The sequence below is a fragment of the Amphiprion ocellaris genome, chromosome 4 (assembly GCF_022539595.1).
Source record: "Amphiprion ocellaris isolate individual 3 ecotype Okinawa chromosome 4, ASM2253959v1, whole genome shotgun sequence".
Lineage (NCBI taxonomy): Eukaryota > Metazoa > Chordata > Actinopteri > Pomacentridae > Amphiprion > Amphiprion ocellaris.
The window spans coordinates 8,505,431-8,533,425 of NC_072769.1; the positions used below are offsets into that span (position 1 = coordinate 8,505,431).

Below are 27,995 nucleotides of genomic sequence, written 5' to 3' on the forward strand. Positions count from 1 at the left end.
CCGTTTTCACATAATGGTTTGCTCCGTTTCATCCCGCCCCCGCCGCCATTTTCCATGTTATTCTCTTTTTGCCTCTCAGTGTTTTGCAAAATTTGAATGCAACAATTTGTATTGTTAAATTTGGGTTATTAAATTCCTGGCTTCTCCAGTTTAGGGAAGGGGGAGCTTCATCTCCAAATTCTGCCGAAGAGAAGCCCCGCTTAGGCAGCCATGTACATCAAACAGGTAAGCTAGCAGCACCAGACTTGTGCGTGTTGCCGACTATCACTGGCCTAACACTTAGGTGGCTAGCTTAACGTTATTCCACTGAGTGATGGGTGAGTGGATACCAAGGCTTTGTGCCGTCAATTGAATCGCAGAGCAAAGTAAACTGACTCAAGGGACTGCACAACTTCAGGAGCTAGCTTGCTAAAGTTAGCTAGCGCTTTTTGAATTAAATTTTAATTGAATCGCCCGTTCCCTACTCGAGATGCTAAGCTAGCGCTCCAAGGCTAACAGTAAATGAGCGGGTTTTTAACGTTTCTGTTGTGTAAAGCAGTACAATATCATATGATTTCACCGCATATACATGTGAGATTTGTTAATACAATGGTTGTCAAACTTAGTTTGCTTCATGTTGCTGTTATGCATATATACGTGTTCGGGTCCTAAATGAAAACTAACATTAGCCCGTAGAGTGACCGTCAGTCAAGGCCCTGTTGGAATTCATACCCGGCTTATGATAACTACGTTTGTTGCTGCGTTTCACACGCAAGTTGCACATGTTAAATCTAGTAGCATTCCTACAGTTAGAAACAGTACGTGGCTTGACAATGTATTCGCCCCGTGTGCGTATCCATTTTGCTATGTTGCACACATTTTTGTTGTTGCCTGTCATTGTAACAGGTTAACTCGGGTTGTTTTAAAACGTGCTGCATGTATACATTTGATTTGATTTGCCAATTGTATTTTGTCGATGGTGTTCTAATGCTAGTGGTTGTGTGCTAATGGTGGTCTCTGGGTTTTCTTGCAGGTTATCATTCAGGGGTTTCGAAGTTACAGGGATCAAACTGTAGTGGACCCCTTTAGTCCGAAGCACAATGTCATTGGTGAGTTCAGCTCAAGCTTATACTAATGGTTTTCTAATGTATTGCATCTTTCAGTTAAAAGGTACGTTTACAATGTGACTTAGATGAATGCATCTACATAGTGGACAGACCAAATTGATTTACTGATCATGTTGTCATTTTTCTCCTCCCTTGTTACAGTTGGAAGAAATGGGTCAGGAAAAAGTAACTTTTTCTATGGTATGTGAGCCTCAATGAATTTTGCCACATTACAGTCAAACATTTACCCTTCTGTGTTGTTGTCTAAATGTGTGGCTCCTCTCTCTCTCTTTCTCTCTCTTTGTAGCCATCCAGTTTGTGCTCAGTGATGAATTCAGCCACCTGCGACCTGAACAGCGCCTGGCCCTGCTGCACGTAAGTACAAGCATATATGAGAGACGATAGAGATCCCAGGTCATGTTTTAGAAATTATTTTCTGATTTAATGGCTGTGTAGAAATGTCTTATTAAACATGCATATCTGTCTGTGATTGAAGCGCAATGGCTAAACTGTAGAAGTCAAAGCTTTTCCTCTAATAAAAAAAATGTGCTTTTTTTCCCCTCCTGTCACTGTAGGAAGGAACTGGGCCACGTGTTATTTCGGCTTTTGTGGAGATTATATTTGACAACTCTGACAACCGGCTGCCGGTAGGAATGGCAAACACTTTGTATTGATCCTATTACTGTAATCGCTGACACACTGCTCATTTTCCTCTTAATACTATTCAGATCTTTCAATAAACCTCTCAAATAATACCGTGTTGTTATAAATAGTTCATTGATTGTATTGGTCATTTTAAGCCAAAATGTGGATATGACTGGCTGTCCTGTTTAATTTTTACTGCTGATAGTAGTGTGACAGTGGATTTGTTTCATTTGTTTACAATGCTTGTATCAAATTAACTGCAGAATGACACAGTAAATGGTAATATACAATGAAACCAAACTAGCTATTAAATCATTTTGGAGATGGTTATTTTAGCCCATTTTACACCTGGGTTTGTACCACAAATCTAAAAAACTATTTAAAAAAATGGACATCTATACAATCAGCAACCTTAGTTTAAGCTAACAGTGGAAGTGATGCATTTTTTTACTATATTATGTTGTTAATTTCATATAGAATTCTCTGCCTAAATTGCTTGAACTATCCTGACCACTGATGGTACCACGCAGCCTTCAGTGCATGCAGTGCTTATTATTCTGATGGTGACAACCGGATGTTTATAGCACTCTAAAAAAATTCAAAAGTTGTATTTGCTGAGTGTGAAACTGTACTCATGCAGCCTGCTAATACTGTGGCACAGTCAGCCAATTCTGCTGCTGCGTGTGATTTTCAAATTGTGCAGTGATAAATAAATCTCCCTCCAGATTGACAAAGAGGAAGTCTCCCTTCGTCGCGTCATTGGTGCTAAGAAAGACCAGTACTTCTTAGACAAGAAGATGGTGACGTAAGTATTGCTGTGAATCGGCGCATATCCCTGTAATCACAGGAAACTACAGTTCTGTGATTCCATGTGATTCTAAGTGCTTTTCTTATTGCAGTAAGAATGACGTCATGAACCTTCTGGAGAGTGCTGGTTTCTCCCGCAGTAACCCCTACTACATCGTCAAGCAGGGAAAGGTGAGCAAGAAATAGGTGCCCACCTCACACTTGTATACTAGGAAACAGTGTTGTGTAATAAATTGCAGTGTTCACGCAAACGCATTATTTCAATGTTTTATGCAGATCAACCAAATGGCCACAGCACCTGACTCCCAGCGTCTGAAGCTGCTGAGAGAGGTGGCAGGGACACGGGTGTACGATGAACGCAAAGAAGAGAGCATTTCTCTTATGAAGGAGACCGGTATGAACTTCTTGACTCTATTTATGTGATTTCATAAACTGCCTTGAATTATTTTTTGAATACGTGTGACTTTGCTGGTATGCTTCATTTTCTGTTTGAAGATGTTTCACACTGTTCATCAATGTATAATTGGTAAGTTTCGTACCTTAATAAGCCGAAGCCAAAATGTGTATGGTGCACACTTCATTGTAACTTTTAAACCTGTGGTGGTTAATTTGGAAAATAAAGTTGGGAAGATGACGTTAGCGCTGGCGATATGGCCTCAAAAAAAACCTCAGATTTTTTCACAAAAAATCCCGATTCACGATTTATCCGATTTATTTTTTTTAACCCCCTACCTAATCTCTGCACGCTGAAGTCCAGTCTACTTTATGCAAATGAGCTGCAGCCCTCTCCAGGTAAACGCACCGGATCGCAGCGGGAAACGCACCGCAACCAGACCAGCATGCCACATGCGGGCCATTTCCAGCTGCGATCCGGTGTGTTTACCTGGACAGGGCTGCAGCTCATTTGCATTAAGTAGACTGGACTTCTACTTTATGCAAATTGGATGCGGCGTGCGGAGATTCCACGCATCGTGAAACTGTCCTCAAACTTGTAAACTAGGTGTCGGTGACCTAAAACGAGGACAGATTCTGCTGCTGCACAGATTATTTCTCGCCTCAGATACTTTCAGAAATACTTTTCGCTGACGTGTTTTTGAAATAAAAGGGAAAATTTGCGGCCGAGCCGCTGTGTTTATCCAACTCATCTGCAGGACTGTCCAGCTGAAAGCTCAGTGACGTCACCACGTAGCGGCCTGCTGTTGCTCAGCGCTGTCATGTGACCATGTTATAGTTCGCTAGTGACCACCCGCCGTCCGTGTGATTTTCAGATGTGGTGCGTTGCCGTGCGGGAAAATAGCATCTTGTGGACACGTGCCTTTAGATCTGCACCGCTCGCCGCCATGTTGTTTGTGTATCAAGCGCGGGGGGGAGGGGGGCGCACTCTGAACTACGGGAGCCCAGCAGGAAGGCGTTGGTGGCGGATGTTGATGAGAAAATTGATTTTCATTAAAACAAATCGACAATAAGTACAAAGTCGAATTAATCGATAAAATCGATTTATCGCCCAGCCCTAGATGACGTGTATTGCCTTCTAGTAGTCGTGAAATATCCTGAAAATCTGATGAATATGCAGTATAACATACCATTTCCTCTTGTTATTATTATGTTTTTATTGTTACAGTTTAGCACGACAGTAGTACATGACAGTGAACAATATACATGTTGAAATCGTGTCGTGTCAAAATATGCTATGAAATTATGTGTACAATTAGTGGATGGTTTACATGTTTTCACAAAACAACCTAATGTGTGTTTTCTCCAGAGGGCAAACGAGAGAAAATCAATGAGCTGCTGAAGTACATTGAGGAGCGTCTGCACACCTTGGAGGATGAAAAGGAAGAGCTGGCTCAGTACCAGAAGTGGGACAAGATGAGAAGAGCTCTGGAGTACACTATCTACAACCAGGAGCTTAATGAAACCCGCGCCAAATTGGATGAGGTAATGAAGTTCAGAAGAAAATGTATTAATTACACAGAGTAAAACACTAAACATGTTAGGCTCGGTGATCTATTTTGATGCTAGTGTGGGAAAGTAACACTGAATACTACTAATTATACTACATGTATATACAGGTCAGTGCAATTGTGCCGTAATACTAATATCCAGAACTTTACTGTGACACCTAATTCAAAGTAAATTGGTAGAAAATGTGTGATCCTTGTTTAAATATGAACAAATACAAGAATCAAGTTGTCAGTGTTCCTGTACACTAAATATAGTTTCTTCTTCATGTTGGGTACAATGATTTTGTATTGTGTTTTGGTCTCATCCAGTTGTCCAGCAAAAGAGAGACCTGTGGAGACAAATCCAGACAGCTGCGGGATGCTCAGCAAGATGCCCGAGACAAAGTAGAGGTAAAGAATGTCATCACAAAGAATAATATCCATATCTGGGATCAAGGGTACCTGAAAATAAAAATTGTGATTATAGTCACGGCATGTTGACATGGTATTAGAATGTTTGGTGAATTATTCAAAGTGTTAGAACATTTATTTGTTATAAATAATTGATTTATTCAAAATTACACTGTTGAATGTTATATTTGTGTTCTCGAGTTTGAATCAATTATGTAGTGTTTTCATGAGTCCAGAATTGTAGACATTTTAAAACACTATTGTACTTACAGTTTTATACATCGATAGATTTAGGTCGAGCATAGTTTGTCAATCCTAATGTCCCCATACTGTTGTCAGGATTTGACTGTGTGGAGATAAAATGAATTGTAACTCTGAATTTTCTTTCAAGCCTTCTTTGCTGAAAACCTCAGACATGATAAACATGCACATAGAACATGGAAGGCGATTTTTGTATACCAGCTTTGCATCTGATGTCATCTTGTATCTTTTGTTAGTTTGTTTTGTACCAAGCAGTTTATCGTAGGTGTCACAGTCAATTAGACTGTGAAAAAGAATATAAATGAGCGAATGTGGACACACTTTTAGAAGACTTACGTAGTCAACATTTTGGACAGCACATGGCTTTAGATAGTCATTTACTCAATGTAGAGCAAATAAATTCCTATTTTTACTCACATTTAAACTTAATCTCACAGCCTGTTTCTTTATTTTGGCTCCCTTTTGTAGGAGACAGAGCGCGTTGTGCGAGAGCTGAAGTCTAAGATCTCTGCCATGAAGGAGGAGAGAGAGCAGCTGTCGGCGGAGCGCCAGGAGCAGATCAAGCAGAGGACCAAACTCGAGCTGAAGGCCAAGGACCTGCAGGACGAGCTGGCAGGCAACAGCGAACAGAGGGTACGGAAGCCTCCCATCTGCGTCACTCTGCACACGTGATGCTGCCCCAACAACACTCCCCCTGCCTCTTTCCCTTCATCACTGTATGAAGAGAAGGATGGCTTTCTTTACTTTTTCACCCCGCTCCACTTAACCCCGTTATTAGCTGGAAAGGTTGGTCCATGTCCTCATTTGCTTCAGTTGTTTAGTAACTTTGCAAGACAGCTTTTTGTATTAGGAGTGCACCACTTGGTCATCTGAATTTTGAGGAAGACTTTACAAGTAGAGTTGCATTATCAAAAAATTTGGTGCAATTCTGTCTACAGCATTTCAGAAAAGGCTACACCACTGATGAATTCTAATCCATTTTTTTGTTTGCTCTGACCAGTTGTTAAGGTTATATCAAACTAATTCTGATATATCAAAATTGTGTTGTGCTTACTTTTGGAATAGGGATTTTTCTTTTGCCTTGACCTTGTGTGTCAGTCTTTACTTGGATTTAGTCTCAGGTTGTCATGTTAGCCATGTCAGTATTTGTGTACACTAATAATGGGCAGAAAATTGTCAATAATAGCTGCCAAAATTGGTTAATTATGGTTTTGTTTAGGATGTGTCATCATTTTTTGTTTTACTTAATGTAGCACAGAGGTTTTTGCTTGAAACATTTCAATTATTATATATTGCTGACATGAAATATGTATACGATCCATATCATCGTCAATTTGAAGCATGTCACCCAGCCCATTTGTGCAGATGTCCTGTGAAATGAATTGAGAATCCAAACACAGTAAGCACTAGCCTCTCTGCCATCAGCTCCACTATACATCGTTCCTGGCATGGAGTTTTGTGTACAGGGTTGGCATGGATCACTCTCCATATGGCCTCGTGTTGAGTGTGTATTTGAGTGCACGTGTGAGTTTGAAGAGGATAATCATACATAACGGCTTTATTGGCTCAGTCTGTGTGTGAACCATGATGAGTCCCAGGCAGCATGCTGGCTGTTGGTTGGATTAAGCCCACCTGGCTATGGCTGGCGTAATACCAGCCAAAAGTTATTGGAGCAAAATGAAAAGCCTCACTAGCTGTGGGTGGGCCTGGTTTGATCAGCTTTGAGGTGGCTGATCAAACCAGGGGAAAAAGGAGAGATTTGCTTTCCATACCTGTGGGAGGACAGCCAACCAACAAAAAATGTATCGGTCCAGATTAGTAGTCTGTGCAAGTCTGCTGTTGGGGAGATCCAGGTGAAAGATATGATGCTGAAAAGGCACTTTACTAAAGAAAATTGGGGTTTTACTGGCTGTTATGTGCCACATAATAAATAATAAATCACTTTTTTCATATATTTCTAAGTGCCAAAAACTAGTTTGATTCTAGTTACAAAAAAGACTCGGTAATTGCTAAAACAACAGATATGATTGATTTCTGCTATGGTTTAAATTACCTTTACGACAAGAGACTTTCTTGTGAGCTGGAGTGTGAGTGATAGAAGCTTGACACCACACATTTTCTGTATACTCGATTCGGTAGTTACACTCCCTTTTTAATATCGGAAGAAGTTTGCTGTTTTATTTGCACAGATCTTTTGCATATTTTGGTAATGTACATCCATCTTTTGAAATCTGACCCATTTGTAAATGACAAATGTGTGATCCCTGTTCACTGCAGTATTCTCATCTTCGGGACATGTGACTCTCCTCATGGTGGCTTGTTTTTACTTTTTCAACAATGCATGTGTGTCCTCTGTTTTGGCCTTTCATTTGTCAGCTGGACAACTTTGTTTCTGTAGCCTAATAAGGTGATTTAACAGTTGAGGGATGTCCCAAGAATAGATACATTTATCCTAAATCACTTATTAGGTAATCATTGTTTTAGAGGGATTTTTTTTTTATATTTATTGAAAATTGCTAACTGCTCAGCACTATTTTCCAAATTTAGGTATTTCTTCTGTACTTTAGAGAGCTCTAATTTTTTAAGATTTGTTGAAAAATAACATGTGCATGCTCTTCCAGAAACGCCTGCTGAAGGAACGTCAGAAGTTGCTGGAAAAAATTGAGGAGAAGCAAAAAGAGCTGCAGGAGACCGAACCCAAATTCAACATGGTGAAAGAAAAGGAGGAGCGAGGCATCTCCAGGTAGGGATGACTCATCCTCCGCTGCGGTTCCTTGAGCAGCTGGTGACCAGCCATAACTCGATGAGTCAGTCATCACATATTGAATACATTTTGATAGCAAGGGATCAAGAGGTGGATACACATATGAGAGGTTTGTGAATTCTCTTACAAAGTACACAACGTAAACATTTGGATACATTAATTGCAGGAAGGACAACTAGAAAAAAACATATTTTTTTCCTAGTGTTCCCTTGAAAGACTCTAGATAAATCACTCCTGTGGCCTTTCAAATCTGTCATACTTGTGTCACTGGATAACAAGGAAATTCTAATCATACATTATATTTTTATGCACTGTCTTATGTGACTGTAACTCATCAAAGCAGAAGCAGCAGAGAAGGGTAAAGAAATGAGGAATTGATGGCTGACAAGGTTGTGAACTTTTCCACATATCCACATGCATAATTTGTTGTAAGATGAATAGGGTTAAGATGAATGATTAATGGGGTTTCCTGTTTGATCTTGTGGTTTTGTTCACAGATCTGTAACCTCCTGTGTTGTTCCATCTCTTTTCAGACTAGCCCAAGCTACTCAGGAGAGGACAGATCTGTATGCCAAGCAAGGCCGTGGTAGCCAGTTCACCTCCAAGGAGGAGAGGGACAAGTGGATCAAGAAAGAGCTGAAGTCTCTGGACCAGGCCATTAATGATAAAAAGAGGCAGATTGCAGCCATCCACAAAGACCTTGAGGACACAGAGACAAACAAGGAGAAGAACCTCGAGCAGTACAATGTAAGACAACCTTTTCAGTGAAGAAAATTTGCAGTTAGCACACAGTTTCGTTTTACCACCTTTTGTTACTGGCCAAAATGACCATTTAGTATTATTTCCTGAATATGTAAGCTCTTCACTTTTTTTTTTCGCTTCAAACCTATGTCTGGTTGCTGTAGTGGTTTGTAATCCTGTGCATGTAACTGGAAGAGCCTGTAAAATGTTTTGTAATTTATTTCAGATTGTTTGTATTTCAGAAATTCTGTGGTATATTGTATTTGGCTTCTAAAAACCTTCTGCAGTTTTGATGTGGCCTCCTGTCAGGGGAGTTTGTCTGACCCACTTTCAACTTGTTTCTTCAGAAACTCGATCAGGATCTAAATGAGGTCAAGACCCGTGTGGAGGAGCTGGACAAAAAGTATTATGAAGTGAAGAACAAAAAGGATGAACTCCAGAGTGAAAGAAAGTAAGAAACTTCTGTTTGACCTTGCATCAGTTCAATTTTAAAATCCAGTCTCAGGTTGAACTAATTTTTGTTTTTGTTGTGTGTAGTTTTGCATTGTATAGAACCACATGATTTAGATGAATCATGAGTCATACCTGCATTTTGCATCAAGTTGAAATGTTGAATTGTTCTGCTTTTAAGTCAATATGCTGTTTCTGTTCGGCAACCTTTAGTTACATATCAGTGTATTGTTGGCTGTGAATGTCACTGAGTCTTCTCAGTCTACCTTAACAATGAGGTTTATTTATGTAACACAGAGGATGATACTTCAGGCCTCTGCTTCCAGAATTTTTTTTTGCGTTTAAAAGGTCTTTCTTTGTGCGGCAAATAGGTAGTGAAAATATAGTGTACAGCTTCCTGCTTCTTGAATAACAAAGACAGTATTCACATTCAAGCCTCTCCAACTCTTATTTGGCATACTCAAAACTAATGTGTATTTTGCTTCAAGTCTAAGAGCACAGGATCCTTTTTAAAAATATGAATACCCTTGAATACAATAAGACCCTTATTCCTAGGATCAGTATTGCTATCATCAAGTAAAACAGATTTAATGGATACTTAGGTTGATTTTTAATCCACCCTGTACCCTCTAGTTGACTGTGGGCCACTGTCTGGTCAAAGCGGTATTGTTTTAATTATTTAAATGCACATATTTCATAAGAATTGAGTCAGTATATGTTCTACTTGAGGAGAAAATAAGATTGCAAACCGATTGCATTTGTTGATATTTTAATTTGAGATGAACAGGGAGTCTTGTTACTTACACAATCCCATCCACTACAATTTTTTTTTTTTTTTTTTTACATCGTTAGCATCTTCCTGTGACATATCTTAAGCAAAATAAGCAATCAACGCCGGATATTTGGGTCCAGCCCTAGTTCCAATGACCAATCTTGTCAACCTGTAGGGTTGGACTTTTTTTATCGTTATTTTTCTTTGGAATCAGCGTCTGGCTTGTCCATGTATGGCCCAATTTCTCCAGTATAAATAGTTGCCATTGTGTAGCGCAGAGTAGTTTTATGACGTCTTAACGAGGCCAAACGTACAAGCTCTTGCTATTATAAGCATTTAGGAATAAATTGTCATCAATAGTATTTCTAAAGTAGATTACTATTTTGGTACAATGTTACATTTAGGTGTTTGTAGCACTGAATGACCAGTTTTTCTGTGAGTATCATGGCTGCAGTTTGGTTTCAGCCTTTTCAGTGACATAAGTCTAACAGTGTGTAACTGTCTGTATCTGTCCAGCTACCTGTGGCGTGAGGAGAACGCAGAACAGCAGGCCCTGGCAGCCAAACGAGAGGACCTGGAGAAGAAGCAGCAGCTCCTTAGAGCAGCAACCGGCAAGGTCTGTGTCACTGTGCATGACTGCGTAATTATTGACTTGCATAATCGAACTACGGAATACAGAATGCTTCCGTCTGGTCACAAGTTAAAGATATGTTTGTGTATAAAGGAGCACAGAAATGAAGGACTGGAAACACAAATTTATGGCACCACACTAATCATTTTACAAACAGACATACCTGCACTTATCTCCCTTTTGCTTGGGATGACACTTGTAACCCAGAGGTAGACCTGCCATGCTGCACATTAATTAAACCTAACTTGCAGACGAAATGTGGAAGTGGAAATGGACGAGTAAAGATAAATCAAATCCCAAGTAAAAGAGTGCCTCACTCTTGAAGTGAGCCCACCTGAATACTGCGAGCCACTTTGTGACTCAGGCAGTTGTCAGGTTAGGTATATCAAATGGAATCATTCATCTCCCTCGCTGCTGGCACCTTGTGATAGCTAGCTAAATTTACATATGACTCACTCCTCTCTGCCTCATCAAGTCATTTCCTCTGGGCATTTACATCAATCAAATATCACTTCTAAATAATGTCTGCTGAGATGAAAGGAGGCTGTTTGTAGCTCTGTGGACAAAGGTCCTGCATTTACTCTTCTTACATTGGTCCTGGCTGAGTCCTCTCGTTTCCAGCCTCCAGTCCTCCAGATGGACTCTATCTGTCCTCTTTCACATTTTATATTTTCAGTATAAAGTAAGGTTTAGTATTGAACAATGTCCAGATATTGCACATTTTGTTTTCTGTTTCTGTCTATCCCTCACAATGTTTTTTTGTTATCTTTTTGTGTTCATGTCTGTTATGCTGTTTGTGATGAAGAGTATTTTATTCAGTTAATTTGATTATAGTTCACTTTGTTACATTAATATATAGTATCTGTCATTTTCTAGTCTTTCAGTATAATTATTTCATGATTGAATTCTGTTACTTAATATTTGTTGTATATTATCAATGTTTTCATTACTCCTCTTCTCTTTTGTGGTCCTCCAGGCCATTCTTAATGGTATTGACAGCATTAACAAAGTCCTGGAACATTTCCGCCGGAAGGGCATCAACCAACATGTTATCAATGGTTACCATGGCATCGTCATGAATAATTTTGAGTGTGAGCCCGCCTTTTACACCTGTGTAGAGGTGACTGCTGGGACCAGGTATGGATTGCTTTTTTTTTTATTTTCACTGCTAGCCCCTTCTGTTTTCTCTTTAGCAAATATATTACTCCCAAACAAATGACATGAGTGTGAAAGTTATCTACAGAAACACACAGGCTGATTTAAAACAACAGTGACCCCATTCTACAAACTTGTACAAATATGTCCTGTGGGTATAAGCAGCAAGGTGCTGAATAGGAAGTTAGCAGATTGGCTACAAACATGTAGCATTGGGTTGTTGCTGTGTTTGTAGTGTCAGCAGACCACATGACTTGGGGTTTATAAGCAATTTCATCTGTGTCTTTAGAATAGAATAGATTACAATAACTTTATTATCATCATACATGGGGACATGACGAAAATATAAATAGCTGCCACTGGACGGTGCTTTAGGACTGTCCTGTGTCAACTCTAATAGAAATCATAAAAGAGCTCGATGTCTACTTGTAGGATCAGGGATATTAAATGTATGTTGCTTTTCACACAAACTGATTTGTTGTTTACAGCCATGATTTGTAGTAAAACTGACAACTTCTGTTTTTTAGACTGTTTTACCACATTGTGGAGACTGACGAAGTCAGCACCAAAATCCTCATGGAGTTCAACAAAATGAACTTACCTGGAGAAGTCACATTCCTGCCACTGAGCAAGCTGGATGTCAGAGACACCGCCTACCCAGAGACCAATGTAAGGACCATCCATGAATTGCATCACTCTGACTTAATCATTTCATGGGCCGCAAGATCATAATGGCTTCATTAATTTTTTCACCATTTATCAAACTATTGTTACCCATTCTAGAGACAGATTTTATTTGAAGTGTGTAGCATTTGCCACTGTGTTTAAACCAACGTATTTTTGCCTCCTAAGGATGCCATCCCAATGATCAGCAAGCTGCGCTACAGCCCCAACTTTGACAAGGCCTTCAAGCATGTGTTTGGGAAGACCCTGATTTGTCGTAGCATGGAGGTTTCCACGCAACTGGCTAGAGCTTTCACAATGGACTGTATAACTCTGGAGGGTAAGCTGACCTGTGATATCGTACTGCTTCCGCTAATGGAATACTGGAAGTAGTAACATGAAAGGGAGGCGGAAGCTCCAACAATGACCAGACATAGAGATTAAAACCAAAAGGAAGTCAGCAAATATCTGTTGAAAATGAACAAAAATATACCCTCTTTTTATTATTATTATTGTTGGCATCAGCTACACTAAGTCAGTTTATTACTAGAGAGATTAGTACCAGTCGCATTGTTCATTTTCAAACTGATGACTTTGGGTAACTTACATCCACTACTGACTGAATCTGCAATATTTGCAGGATGTTGTGATCCATCTCTTGTCATTTCATCTCTTTTAGTTGCATAAAGGTGTTTAATTGTTTGTTCTATGTTCTAAACCTCTTGTGAAGAGTGTCCACACAACTGCAGACTGTGGAAAATGTTGAGTATGAGTATTGCAATGTAATTATTTTAGTTCTCCACCCCGTGTGAATCATGCTTAGATTCACACTATCCGTCACACATGTGAAAAGACTTAGAAGTGTCTTCTGATAACATGCTAAAGCAGGAGTTTTGACTTGCCTCTGTAACACAGGGTAATACTATAGTAACCTTACATTCAGTATATATTATGTTGTAATCTTCTAGGTGACCAAGTGAGCCACCGTGGAGCTCTTACAGGAGGCTACTACGATACCAGAAAGTCTCGCCTGGAGTTGCAGAAAGACATGAGGAAGGCTGAGGAGGAGCTGGGCGAGCTGGAGGCCAAGCTTAATGAGAACCTGCGCAGGAACATTGAACATATCCTTTCAATTAAAACATGTAATAAGTTTGTTCATCACTGTACAACACTAATGCTCACAGGAAAATGTGGGCTCCATGTGTTCTCTGTTTTGAAGTTGGAGGACAAGCTAAAGTAACCTTTTTTAGGATTATTTAGAAGTTTTAGAAAGTGCCCATATGGCTAGTTGTGCCGCAGACATCTTTGAATTATTCGTGAAGATGAAATGGATGAGTGTTTCAAAGTAGATCAAAAAGGTTTTATTCATTCTCTTTCTGTTGGATGAGTTTGGAATAAGTTTACTGGAAAGTGAGTCATGCAGCTTTGTAAAAGCTCCACCAAATGACCCCTTCACCAGAGATACAATTTTTTCCCTTTTTGAGATTTATTGATTTTCACAAAATGGGCTGAGTCACAGAGGAATACCAAGAAAACAGGAATTTATGACTTTGAGCTAAATGTTTCTGCATTTCAAAAGTGATTATTAACTAAACTGAACAGGCTTCTGTCACTTTGAAATATTGTTGTGAATTCTATAAACACAGTTAGTCGGAAATGAGTTTCTCCTATCTGCTAGTTCCAGGAAAGTGTTTCACTTCACTATTTGCATGTATTTTAAGGATGGTTGCCATTACAAAGTAAACTTCAACTTGCTGTTGTCTGGAGTATACTGAAATAAATGGGCAGTTTTGACCAACTATAGGCGCTACTATTAGTGAAATGGAGGTGCAGAAAACAGTCTTGAGCAGTCTCTTTTGCTACTGTGTTAGAAAATATTAGTCTCTAAATTAAACGTTGCACTATCATCTTTTGTTGATGAGGAAATATTTTAATTCCTTTTCGGTGTGCAGTGTATAGGAGCCTTTCCTCTGTCCAGGAGCTCTATTGAAGGTTATAACACCCTCTCTCAGTTATAGGGTCAAGTCATACAGCTAAGCCTGTCTTTTAATTGTGGATTAACTCTATCTGCATTATGTCGCTACCTCAAAGCCAGCAGGAAAATGACTCGAGTGCAGTGACAGGGTTTAGGCAGGTCAAGAAAGATTAGTGTATGTTGGGTTATATCAGTCAGAGCCATGACTCACTGCTGGAAAATCTATGAGCGCAAACAAGTGGATCAGAGGGGATTTGTGTTTGCATGTACAGTGAGTTTATAAATATGGTCACTTCCGCACAGGTATGATTATATGCGTATTTTCACACCTGTGTGATGGGCTATAGCTTCTCACTCACAGCCAGTAATGTGTGTGTGCGCTGGTTAACGGGTGATTTTGTATATATGCGAGGAAGCTGTGCTTATGACATGGTGTTCATCCTCCAGTCCTGCAGCAGTGAGTCAGAGAACAGATCAGTTATTTAAAAGCCTCTTGTTGTTCCCTCTCCACCACTGCCCTGCTGATAAGCATGAGATTACAGTGATGCACCTCACCCATCCTTTCTGTTTTAAAGTGCCATCTTCATTTTGCCACCATGTTGCAACATAAGTACTAAGATTACATGCGTTGTGACCGTCTTTGTAGATACATGCGGGTTTCTCTCTTTTTTTAAATCATTTAATATAGAGCAGTTAGCAACTGATATCAACTGTTAACATTCATGAAAGTATTAGATGGTCTTACGTGATCTATTTTTTTCTGTCTGCTTTGGTGGACAGACGAGTCCTCTGACTGTCAGTGGCCCTTCAGCAGATCGATTGGCCTTAGTGTTCATTGAGTCCTGGTAAGCCAAAGCGATCCAAAGGAGTGTTGCAGTCCTGGAGGATCAATAAGGCTGTCTGTTAAATTGGCTTAATGATGAGTATGTGCAGCCCTTCTTAATCCTCTGCCTTGATATCCATGATGACACTATCTTCCCTTTGAAGCCCAATTAGATTATTAAAGTGTTCTGTGTTGCACTAAAAAGCCTACAAGCTGGCCCTTGACTTTATTTCCAATGAGAACAGCTTCTACAAGCTCAGTGATGCTTAGGGATGGAGTAGAGCTAACTGTTTAAAAATCTAACTTCTTTTAATCATAGTAATTACACAATTGATCATTTTAATTATAAATTACAGACCAATTAGCAGACATTGATGACATTGACACTAATAGAAGCTAGACTAATTCAGGATAGTATCTAAAACATAGACTTGTGTGCTTAAGGGTTGTTCTTTTATCACATATTTGCAAGTTGTTATTTAGTGACTCAGTTTCACAAATCGTTGATGTTATGAATGGAGGTTTCACTGTACATAACCTAAAAACAAATTGATTGCTGCACTGCTACAGATCATAGAACTGTTGAGGTTATTCTGGCAACTGCTGTAGTTTTGAATTTAGTGTTTATCCTGGCAAATTTTGCATACTGCAAGCAATTTCTTTACTGATGCCAGCAGAGCCAATAGTAGTATCAGAGGGAGTCAAAGGAGAATGCCAATTAAACATGTGATATGCTGTTTGCTGCATATCCTGGATAGCCTGCGTATTTGTCAGAATGGAACCCGATGTCAGAATTTTTTTTTATTAATTTGTCTGTAGTGCTCTATAGATGATACAAAGAGTAGTTTGTCGTTTCAACAGTGTGAATGTGCATAAAATAAATCCAGCTGTATAGACACTGTCACATCAATTTGAGGAATGAAAAATATTTAAAAAAAAAAAAAAAAAGAGTGAAGTGAAGTATGTTTCCTTAATCGCTGCCTCCACGTATCAACAATGAGATTGACCAACTGATGAACCAGATGCAGCAGATCGAGACACAACAGAGAAAGTTTAAGGCATCCAGAGACAGTATTCTGTCGGAAATGAAGATGTTGAAAGAGAAAAGGCAGCAATCAGAGAAGACGTTCATGCCCAAGGTGATTCTATAATGTTATTGTTTCAATATCATGAGTTAACCTTTTATGTAAGCCCGGAGTTGAAGATCACTAAGATCAGACTGTATTTTTCAATCTGTAAATATTTTTATTGTTTTGCTTGACCTCTGACTGTTCCCAGCATTCTCCTTTTGTGCTTTCCACTGATGTAAAACTCATTCTTCCTCTTATTCCTCTCCAGCAACGCAGTCTCCAGAGTTTGGAGGCCAGCCTTCATGCCATGGAGTCCACCAGGGAGTCGCTGAAGGCTGAGCTTGGTACAGACCTGCTTTCTCAGCTCAGCCTGGAGGATCAGAGGCGTGTCGATGACCTCAACGACGAGATTCGTCAGTTGCAACAGGTCAGGAGAATATTAGGGACAGAAAAATTTTATCTTTGTCTGTATAGTTGATTACACTTAATTTTTTTTGTTCAAGTGAGACAGTCTGGTGCCCTGAATCAGTGGCAACTTAAGACCAAGGACAGTTAATTTACAACACAAAAAGCAATAATTATTCCAAACTTTAACTGCAAACTTTCTAAAGGTCTTATAAGGACAGCATTAATTATAGAGTATGAAATAATCATTGTTTTACTGATAATTCAAGTGTAGTACTAACATAGTTTTGAGACAATTGATTCTTAATGTAAAACTCATGTTTAATCACTTAACATAGTCTGTTGTATTACTTTATGTAGATAAGGTCCCAACTCTCCCATAATTTGATAAATTTTATTAATTGCTTTAGATCTGGAAACTGAAATAAATGGGATGATGTAAACAATGAATTACATTGTCCCATGGGTGGAGCTAACCTTTTACGTTTGTTGTTTTTATTAGAGCCCTGCTGCTGACGTTAGAAACCTTTTTTAGCAGTGCACTGTTGAAGCTGAAATAGTGGGTGCACCCACACACACTTACATGTAGTTCAAAGAATAGGCCTGTTACCTACATTTTGTTTTTTCTCTTCGTTCTCCGCCTCTTGTTTCTGTATTCAAATGATCTGACTAAGGTGTGAGTAGCTGACAACAACTGTGTGTGGGAGATGTTTCTGTGTTCCAGCATTGAACCCTTTTTCTCTTTCACTGCCAGCTGCTCTCAGCTCTCACCTCAATGAACTCTCAGCCATTCCTGCAGTCGTTGTGCAACAACACCCATGCCACATGTAGCCTTTCATGTATAGTTCTGCAGTGTTGGCAGTTGTTGAATTACATTACCTGTGACATAATACTTGTTTTTCTATTTATGAGTTATTGTAAAAGTCTGGACATAAGTTATTGCACACACAAGGATGTTTGTGTGCCATTTTCTGCTAAGATTTTACCGCAACAAACATCGTTTATATGTGGTTTACAGATAACAAAAGCTATACGTAATTGTTAACATCAATTTTAGGCCCTGTTGACTGAACAGTGATGATTGCTGTCACATTAGGACAGGCAAGATGTTGCTGAATGCAGAAACTATTCAAATCTGCTTATGGATAAATTGCTGTGTTCTGGCTGTCTGACAGTTTCATTTTATGCAGCAGATCTCTTCCTAGTGACACAAAACGAGGAAAAAAAACCTCATAAATGTTGAATTGCTTGGAACGCGATTATGCCCTCTTTACACACGCCTAAGGCATCACATGAGTAAGCATTGTGTGTTGATTTCTTTTTCCTCTCACAGGACAACAGACAGTTGTTGAATGAGAGAATCAAGCTCGAGGGCATTATGACCAGAGTGGAAACATATCTCAATGAGAACTTGCGGAAGCGTCTTGACCAAGTGGAGCAGGTAAAACAACTGGGAAACATGTTGTATGTTTCATATTGTAGAATAGTTTTTATGTCACATAATTGAAGGACTTATGTCTGTTCTTTTTTGTTATTCTTAATATAATAATTGCTTGCACAAAATCGGCAAGTTCAGAATCATTTTGATGCTGTATTAATCAATTAATATAATCCAGTGAAATGTGTGAGCTTTTGGATCTTTGATTCACTGCTTTCATTCATGCAAGTCAGAATAAGGGTTTTTGAATTTGCAAGACCCTCTGTTTTGATGTTTCTTTATATGCATTAACACAGGAGCTAAATGAGTTGCGAGAGACTGAAGGAGGTACAGTGCTCACAGCCACAACATCTGAGCTTGACGGGATCAACAAACGTGTCAAAGAGACTTTGGCTCGATCAGAAGGTACGTTTTGTGCTTAAGACACAACAGGATGGTTCTGGTAGTCTTTAAAAACACACTTACCCCACAGTCCCGCAGGTTAGTTGTAATTAATTGTAAGTGTATGTCTCAACTGTTCTAGAGATAAAGTCATAGAAAATAATATAGTGGTATAGTATGTTTTGAATATTACTTACTTTCTGGAACAATCACACTTTCAGGTTTTTTGGTTGGTCAGAAAATCACTGCATGAGGTAAACACATAAAAAAGAATGGAAAAACGGCATTACAGTTTTCTCACAGCTCTTGCTAGTACTGTTGTGTTGATTACTTAGTTGCCTTTTAGAATTAACAGACTGCACAATGCAATACAGCTTTACTGTGATTTTAAGAAAGGAAAAAAAAGTAAATTTTCTGAACAACAAAGCTAACCAGGTTTGAAATGTATATTATCTTTAAAGTTGCACAATTTGTCAGAGAAACAAACAGAATAATCTGATTTACAACATTCTGTCTTATAGCAAATTTTCACCAAATCTAAGCTAAAAATTTTAATATTTAGTCAAAATTCTATGTGTCTTATTAAAAAATATTAGGGCTGGGACTTTAACGAGTTAATTTCAATTAATTAATAACAGCGAAAATAACGCGTTAAAAATAATAGAGCGATTAATTGCACCCTCCTCAGTTCCCTCATTTCTTCCACACCGGTAACTCTGATGAACACTCCAGCCCAGTAGGTGGCGGTAATGAACCTAAAGTCTGTTTGTAGCCATGAAGAAGAAGCACAGGAAGCACTGAGTGAAGTCAGGCACTGGTGAACTGTGAAGGAAGATGAGATTGAGCTTGTTGGGCAGAAGGTTTGCTTTTAAAAATCTTCCCGATGGCAGCTTGGATAAATCCTGGTTGTGTGCAAATTGTACAACAAAGAGTTTTCTGATCACTGCAGCACTTCAAGCTGACGGCTTCACCTCAATGTAAAACATGTTGCTGTTAGCACCAGAGCTAACGTTAGCTACGAGTCATCCTAACGGCTAATGGTGTAGCCATCCCATAATAGACCACTTTTCTAGACAGTGCTTGAGTTTACAGAAAGTCTTAAAATGTTGAATAAAATCGCTATGATTGCACTTAGATTTGCAATAATCTGTGAATGTAGCAGACAGATGAAAAATGCAGATAAATAGAAATGAAACATTTTTGTGGTTTAAGTTTTTACTCCGTGGAGGCTCTGCCTCCTTGGAGGAGGAATAAACTAAACAACAAAAATATCTATTTTAATAACTTAATTATAAAATTTTTGTTTATAAAAAATTTACATAAATAAAAATTGATATTCCTATAAAAAGAACCATCAAAATGACACCATTTATCAGACCCAGAAAAGATGAAAACAGAATGAATCTCTGGATTTTCAACTTTCTGAAGCTCCTTGAACTACTTATGCTGATTTTATTTGCCATACAGTGGAAAAAACAACTAAATTCAGGCTTTAAGTCATCAAAATCACTTTTTTCTATATGTCCCATTTTCCTTTTTTTTTTAAAATAAATTTTAAATTATAAACACGTATATGTCTATTCATTGATTCAACTGTCAACCACAATTTTATTTGAATTGAAAAACTTCACTTATTGTGTCAAATATTGCTATTTGACAAAACTGCAATTATTGCGATTAATTAATTACAACGTCTGTAATTAATTAAATTACATTTTTAAATCGCATCCCACCACTAAAAAAAATACTTTACACTAACCAGGTTAAAACACAATAATGTCTGCACTTCTTGGGAGAACTGTAAAGCCATTGGTGACTCACCTGTAACCAACAGCAACGTGACAAAAATTCTGAGAATTTTTGGATGAGCTGTGCTGAATGGAAAGAAATTCTAAGAAACTGAGCAGCAATAAAACTCAGAAACTGCTAGAGATTCAAAGGGTTTTTGTAAACGCAATGATTTTGAAACTTATAGCAACTTTTAACGTCGTACTTATTGCTACTTAAGAACCATATTGTTGGGTTAGACACCTTACAGGCATTTAATATAACACAGCTTATCTTTCTAATCTGGTATCTGTGATCTTTGCTCATACATTATCTATTGGGATCAATTTGTTTCCAGTTGAGAGTATAAATGCAGAAACTGCAGAGTGCTCTCATGGCGTTGGTTCTACTAACAGATGGTTAGAATTGCTGTGATGTATTTGACTCATAGTTGGATATGTAGTTGCACAGACGGCCTGGTCGCACAGTTGTCTGAATGTTCTCGTGGTTCTGTGACTCAGATGAGGCTGATAGAATGCAGTAATCAGAAAGCACTTGTTCCTTAATAGAATTCATCTGCATGGATTCATATTTCATCACTGTCACAAACTAATTAAAGACATTATCACAGCATGATTTTATTCTTTAGTAGGCATTATACTCAATCTCTTGTTCTAAACTATTGGCAGTTTGCCATTTGTGATTCAGTGCAAAAATGTGATTTTCTTTTGTCTTTTTGTCATAACAAAGTTGGAGATACAGTCTCTGTATTAGTAATTGTTGACGAAGGGTGTGAAGACTAGTAGAGTAACTCTAGCTGTCCAACAAAGATGAAGTCATGGATGTTTTTACTGTCTGGTTTTGTTCAAGTTATATAGCTTTGAAAACCATACAATTCCTTATGTTTTTTGTGGCCATTTATTTAGCCATTATATGCATGCAAGGATGCACTGAAACTCATCATATCTCACTTATCACCTCCTCCAATACCTTCCCCAGATCTGGATACTCTGATTGACAAGACAGAGGCTGAGATCAAGGACCACATAAAGAGCATGGAGCGATGGAAGAACATCGAGAAGGAGCAGAATGACGCCATCAACCATGACACAAAGGAGCTGGAGAAAATGACCAACAGACAGGGCATGCTGCTTAAGAAGAAAGAGGAGTGCATGAAGAAAATCAGAGAGCTCGGTTCACTGCCTCAGGAGGCCTTTGAGAAGTACCAGACCCTCACTCTTAAACAGGTACACACAGTACTTAATGATGTTACATGTCTGCTTCTGGCTTTTAAGTGTCCTTGTTCTACTGGTCAACAGGCAGCATCATTTAGACATGAAATGAACAGCGTTCTCATTTAGTGAGAGTGTGTATATTACAATAGACATTGTCTTTTATCTCAATTAAAATCTGTCCTACTGTAGTTTTGCAAAATTTTAAAGCAGTAATAAGTCACTATTTTACTTCACTGAACCAATCGAGGTCTTTAACTGTAAACACAGCACTTGCATATCACTGCCTTATAAATTTGATAGGGTGAATGTGAGAATGGATGCAAGCAGTTACGTATCCATACATGCACCAAATTATCTCTGCTTGATGTATTTAGATCCAAACTTGTTGGTGTTCTCTGGTCTTGTGTCCACCAAACCCTAAGGGAAATATCTGTTTAGCTTCTAAATGCCCCTTTATGTTCACTTGCTAGCAAATAACTTTGTCATTCAGTTGCCCGGTGCTGGGCCGAGAGGCTTTTTACTAAAAGTGACTATGTTCTGTGGCTGACAATGCGGTCAGCAGATCAGTAGAACTAGATTTGCATTCTGTGTTGACACTGAAGACAAAACAACAGCAGCATTACCAGTAATTAAGTAAGTTCACTGAGGGCACTCTTTTTGTGCATCCTGTTGTACCACCTGAGTCACATTTAGGGATATGCACACATACACATTCAGCTAGACCCAGGTCTCTTTAGGAATCGAGCCCGAGGCTATCACATCCCACCCACTCAGCGGTGACTCAGACACTAGTTAGTGCTCTGTCTGACTTCTTTTTTTCTCAGCCAGCTGCCTCTGGGAGCAAAGACTGTGAGTTGAGTGGACTTGGCTGCACCTTTCATAAGCGTCTGAGTGTGCGCGGTGTGTGTCTATGTATGTGTGTGTCAGCCCCCTTCCTTGACAATGCTGAAAATAGCCTCACACTTTCTCATATACACTTCATGTAATTAATGTTTCTCCACGGACACTGCTTAGGGGGCAAGATGGTGCCATTGATTGCAGAAGTGGATGAGTGGGCCAAGTAATAATGGCACTTGCTCATGTTCCCTTGGTCATTAGTGATTCAAATGGATGAATTTATAGTTTGAGACTTTGGAAAGAGTGTTTTGAGCCGGACCAAACTGGTTCTTAACTAATCAGGCCATGTCATCTTCAGATATGAATAGGATCAGGCAGAACAGTTTTCTGAAATGTATAATGGATCTGAATTAGTGTCCCCCCTTCAAGTGCAATTTCAGCTTTAAATACTTCCTCGCTCTCTTTTTGACAGCAGCCATCTTGTTTGAAAAACTTTATTAAAATTGTCACTCTATAAACATGAATGGGGGCTGTCTTTGTTTATGCTCACTGTGTGTTTTACATTGAGATGTTAATAATCATCAGTCAATTAAGTGCTGCTGATAATAGAATTGAATATAAATTTTTTCTACTTATGTTTTTTTATATTATTTATGACGGGCCTGCATGTTAGAAAATGTATTGTAGATTAGCTGTAGTAACTGGTAACTTTAAAAAAAAACAAAAAAAACAAAACATCTTAATATGGAATAGCATGGAATGAATAAATCTTAACGCCTGTAAAAGCTGCATTATCGACTAAGCTCTGTAGACAAATTTTTTTTAGTCATTTTGAAGACACTGACAGACTGGCAGTCTGAGCTCACCTGCAGCTAATGATGTAATCTTCCCTCTCGTCCCGTCTCCAACAGTTGTTCAGAAAACTGGAGCAGTGCAACACGGAGCTGAAGAAGTACAGTCATGTCAACAAGAAAGCTTTGGACCAGTTTGTCAACTTCTCTGAGCAGAAAGAAAAGCTGATCAAGCGTCAGGATGAGCTGGACCGTGGCTACAAATCCATCATGGAGCTCATGAACGTCCTGGAGCTGCGCAAATATGAGGCCATCCAACTCACCTTCAAACAGGTAAACCTCACACTCTGATCAAAGCCTTCAGGCAGATGTACAGTGCTCGTGTTTTGACATCAGTTGCTATCATCCATAATGAAAGTCATCGTTTGGCAAGATAAGTCAAACCTGCTTTTGTAGGACCGTGAGTGCAGGCTGCTGGTTGAACAGGAAAGAAAAGCCATGAAAGTTTGTTTTAGGCTGATACCAGATATTCTGAGTATGCGGCCTGAAAACAATGAAAATACAAGACAGCATGAGTTTTATTTCTGAAACTGTTCGGGTACTCATGGAAATAGATTGTACCAATTTAGGGCCTTTTCTCTGAATAGTTTACTTACATAATATACAACATTTTATTACATTTGTTTTGTATTGATATGCTTTTCTTTTTGTGTGCTTGTTTGTACATTGAAATTATCCGATTTCTACTTTTAGAATGCACAATTAAACAGAGTGGTGTGACTAAAATTCACTGACTGTTTTGCCATGTTTTTCCTCCTCTCAGGTGTCGAAGAACTTCAGTGAGGTTTTCCAGAAACTGGTGCCAGGCGGCAAAGCTACGCTGGTGATGAAGAAGGGTGACGCTGAAGGAAGCCAGTCACAGGATGAGGGAGAAGGTGGTGCAGATAGTGAGAGGGGCTCTGGATCACAGAGCAGCGTTCCCTCAGTGGACCAGTTCACTGGAGTCGGCATCAGGGTCAGCATCTTTTTCTGTTATTCATTTTATTTACAAGGTTTAATGTAATTTGTGAATCATAAATTATGCATTCATCATGAAATTATTTTCGTATCGACACTGGCAAATATTAAGAAAATGCAACTAGTAAACTAAACCTTTCACACATTCAGTGCGTTAGGTGGAGCATTAGAATTACATTCTGCTTCTTAAGTGCCCATAGTTTGTCTGACTTCCCTTGCGTTTTTGTCCGGTCACATGTGAATGTGTCATTCTGAATTATAAAAAAAATGTCATTGGAAATCAGATCCAAAGCAGGACCAAGGTGAAGTTGGTCATGCATTGAGTAAGACACAATTGTCTTCACACTAAATTTATTCTGATCGTTATCAAAGCTGGCATAATGGTGCAGAGGATTCATCTGTCCTCTGAGTAACAGAGTCTCACAATAATGAAATCATTGAGTGAAAATCAATGTCTTTGTGTTTCTGCTTCGGGTGTAATTTGACGATCTAACTTCATCTATGTGTCCTGTAGGTGTCGTTCACAGGGAAACAGGGTGAGATGAGAGAGATGCAGCAGCTGTCTGGAGGTCAGAAGTCTTTGGTGGCTCTGGCCCTGATATTCGCCATCCAGAAGTGTGACCCCGCTCCTTTCTACCTGTTTGATGAGATCGACCAGGCCCTGGACGCTCAGCACCGAAAGGCTGTCTCAGGTAAAGCACTGGTTTAAGTTGAAAGAAAATTAAGGAATCTACTACATTAACTAATAGCAAGAAAAATGTGTGTAGCTTAGTTTGATTGACAGTATCACAGAGATGTTGTTATTCAGATTTTTTAAGGTATTGTTTGTTCTGATGTTACTTTTTTCTCTCTGTAGTCCCCAAAATACTTTTATATATATTTCGTGTTGTTTCCCACCTCCTCGCCCAACAGAAATTAAATATATATTGTATAAATATCAAAAGATTTTCCATTGTGTCTTGTTGCAGACATGATTGTTGAACTGGCAGGTCATGCTCAGTTCATCACCACCACTTTCAGGCCTGAGCTGCTCGAGTCCGCTGACAAGTTCTACGGTGTCAAATTCAGAAACAAGGTGAGGCCTTCCCTTAAAATCTCTGTATTTCTACTGAGGGGCAGGATTTGCTGAATTATCCACAGGGATCGTACAAGCGTAATCTTCCCTGACGAGGTTTTCTCACAGCCGTCTGTTGAGCTGCTGTGACATTCTTAAAAAAATCAAACGGTCTCGCTTTATTCCACATCTTGTGCTGAGTTAATGGGCCAAATAAGTTGAGACAAATATGCAGCACAAACTATCCAGCTGAGTGACAAATTCAACATATTGAAAATTCTCTTTTCTTAACTCTACCATTTAATGGCAAGTGACCAAAATAGTGCTGGTCAAAAATTATGTAAATATATATTTGCATTCTCTATATAAAGTCTTTTACCTTTGGGTCAGCAGAGTTTGTTAATAAATTTCTCCAGTTAATCTCTGATTTTTATTCTTCATACAAAGAGCTCTTAATATGTTGCTGGAAGACATTCTTTTCATTTATAGGTGCGTTAAATCTTTTCTTGTTATGATTATTTTTAAACCCCAAACAGTTTGTGGGTGTTTCCTGTCATGTTTTTACTGACTGTGGGCTCATTTTTCACTGCAGTATAAAGTCCTGCACCTTGATGGAAACAGCACAGACATGCCTAGAAGGAGAGAGAATACAAAAGTGAATTTTGTGCAGTATAACCTGCCATAACTCATTAAAGAAAAATCGATTTGTAAATTTCTTTGGCTATTTATTTTACAAAAATTGAAAAAAGTGCTGTGTTTACATACTTTACTACTATTTTTACTGCTTTAAACTTTAGTTTGTTTCCATACTTCTGTCTGCTCTGTGTAAACAGCCTGCAGTTGGTCTTAAAACTCCCTGAAACTTTGTTACATGAACGTTGTTCACAGCTGAGTCACTAATGGCTTCATGGTTGTGTCAAAGAGCACAGAATTTTAGTTTTTTATTTTTACAAAATTTCGTCAGCGCAGCTGATTTATTTTTGAAACAAGTCACAATGAAGTGATTTTGATGAAATACCCCAATTTTAAGCTTACATTTGGGTAATTACACTAAAAAGCAACGTATGAGAAAGTTGGATGATCATCTGAAAGTTTACACTTTTTCACAGTTTCTGGCTTTGATAAATGGAGTAATTTGGGGAATTTAAAAAAATAACGTACCTTTCAAACCCACTGGCAACCTATTTCAGTCAATTTCTAAGAAAAGTTTCTAGTTTTCTAAGTGTAACCACAGCCAGACGTGTACTTCACAGAAATTAGAATCATACTGCTGCATTTGCTGAAATATTCTCTACTATGTTCCTATGTGATTTAAATTACACAGCCCAGATCAGCATTAACACAACCATGACCACCGAGTGTTTCACAATTTATATGCCTTTTCCTGTCCCTTTAATGCCTTCACAGATCTCTTGTCCCTATTTACTGTCAAAGAAAGCAGCATGTTACAGGAGAGTCATTATTTAATGTAAAGTACAGTTGATCACGAACAGACACTCTTGGCAGTTCCCCTCCCGTATAGGTTTGTCTTCTGCTGAGCTGCCTTGGTGAAAAGCAAAGCAAATATTTTGTCTTCTAGTTTCTGAGGTTTCATAACAGTTGTGGTTATTGCTGAGTCAGAGCAGCTAAAATGGAGGCATTGATTGGTCATTAACTGTGTTTGTGTGTCTTTAGGTGAGTCACATTGATGTGATCACAGCCGAGCAGGCTAAAGACTTTGTGGAGGACGACACTACCCATGGTTAATAGTCTGCTCTTCATTCTCCTGCTCTTCATCCTCCTCCTCTTCCTCCTCCGCCGCCTTGACAGTGCACTGTAGCCTTCCACAAGGCCCAAAGACAGAAATCTCACTCAATTCCCACCCTTTTTTAAAGTTCTGTTAAACACTGCAGCAAGTCTAAGCTTCTCAGAGCATCTTTGAAGTTGGGATATGTTATTTAGACAACACTCCGAAAACCCCAGCAGAAAATCCCTGACATTTACTTTCTATGTCATTTAAAGCTTGTAAAATATAAATAATTTTGTTTCGCTGACAAACTACAAGCATGGGGCTTCAGTGTTTGTCACATGATCCTAACAACTAAGTGAAGTGTAGTTACTTTACACTGAAAAACTCATTTGATCTGAAAAGGTCTTGAAGACAGCACTTCCAGTTTGAGTTACTGTGATGAATTTTTCTAACAGGATATTTAGAGTTTTTCATAAGCCTTCATCTGATATGAAACGTGCCAGAGATGCTCTCAGAGGCAACAAACATTCAGGATCTTAACAGAAAGCAAATCCTCTTGTGTACAGTTCAGTGTTTTGATATGACTTAGATGACAATTGTTAGAGTGAAAGCTCTGAGGAGATTGGGGGAGTCTTAAGCTGATCCAGATGTTTGTTTTTGTTACCACTCTTGAAAAATACCTTCATCAGAGTTCCTTTTTACTCTGAGGTATCTGTAATGTATACTCTTTGTACTTCTGAAAAATTGCTAACATGTTATCTGTCATAAAAGCCTCATGGCTTAAAATGTTCAAAAGGTTGTGGTTCCTTTTTATGGTTGTTACTGTACTGTGTAATTGCTTGTCTTTAGGTCATTTGAATATATGATTGTTTAATTCCCAAACACCAGATATTCATTTTGAAAGTCCACACAGCCTCCGTATTTGGATTCAGTGGTGAAAAAATGACTCACACAACTACAGCAAGAAGTCAGGTTGCTCTTTTCTAGAAGGCCAAGTTGTTTCTAGTCTTTCATTTCCTTAGGGGACAAATTGTTTGGGATTAAACTCCTCATATGTTGCGCCTAGTTTCAGGTCTGCTTTTCAAATGTTTTTGTTTCTTTTTATGTAATTAGAAAACATACAAAAATAAAAAGTTTAAACATAA

The 27,995-nt window shown here is 38.7% G+C and overlaps 1 protein-coding gene across 1 annotated transcript; it reads left to right on the forward strand.

Annotated features, from left to right (window-relative positions):
• Positions 1-37: 37 nt before the first annotated feature.
• On the forward strand, positions 38-27,995 carry smc3 (structural maintenance of chromosomes 3). Its single transcript, XM_055010023.1, has 29 exons — positions 38-225; positions 1,013-1,088; positions 1,248-1,286; positions 1,393-1,460; positions 1,661-1,732; positions 2,456-2,535; positions 2,630-2,708; positions 2,814-2,931; positions 4,300-4,475; positions 4,811-4,891; positions 5,621-5,785; positions 7,774-7,895; positions 8,450-8,663; positions 9,005-9,108; positions 10,396-10,495; positions 11,487-11,647; positions 12,193-12,334; positions 12,518-12,668; positions 13,297-13,447; positions 16,112-16,265; positions 16,465-16,623; positions 17,935-18,042; positions 18,336-18,444; positions 21,187-21,434; positions 23,171-23,383; positions 23,874-24,065; positions 24,582-24,759; positions 25,036-25,142; positions 26,796-27,995. The coding sequence occupies exons 1-29, from the start codon at positions 211-213 to the stop codon at positions 26,865-26,867; spliced, it is 3,654 nt and encodes a 1,217-aa protein (XP_054865998.1). The 5' UTR covers positions 38-210; the 3' UTR covers positions 26,868-27,995.

Coding starts and splice junctions, on each gene's coding strand:
- smc3 (XM_055010023.1), top strand. Junction 1,733..2,455: donor ACTCTGACAACCGGCTGCCG/GTAGGAATGGCA, acceptor ATCTCCCTCCAG/ATTGACAAAGAGGAAGTCTC. Junction 2,709..2,813: donor ACATCGTCAAGCAGGGAAAG/GTGAGCAAGAAA, acceptor TGTTTTATGCAG/ATCAACCAAATGGCCACAGC.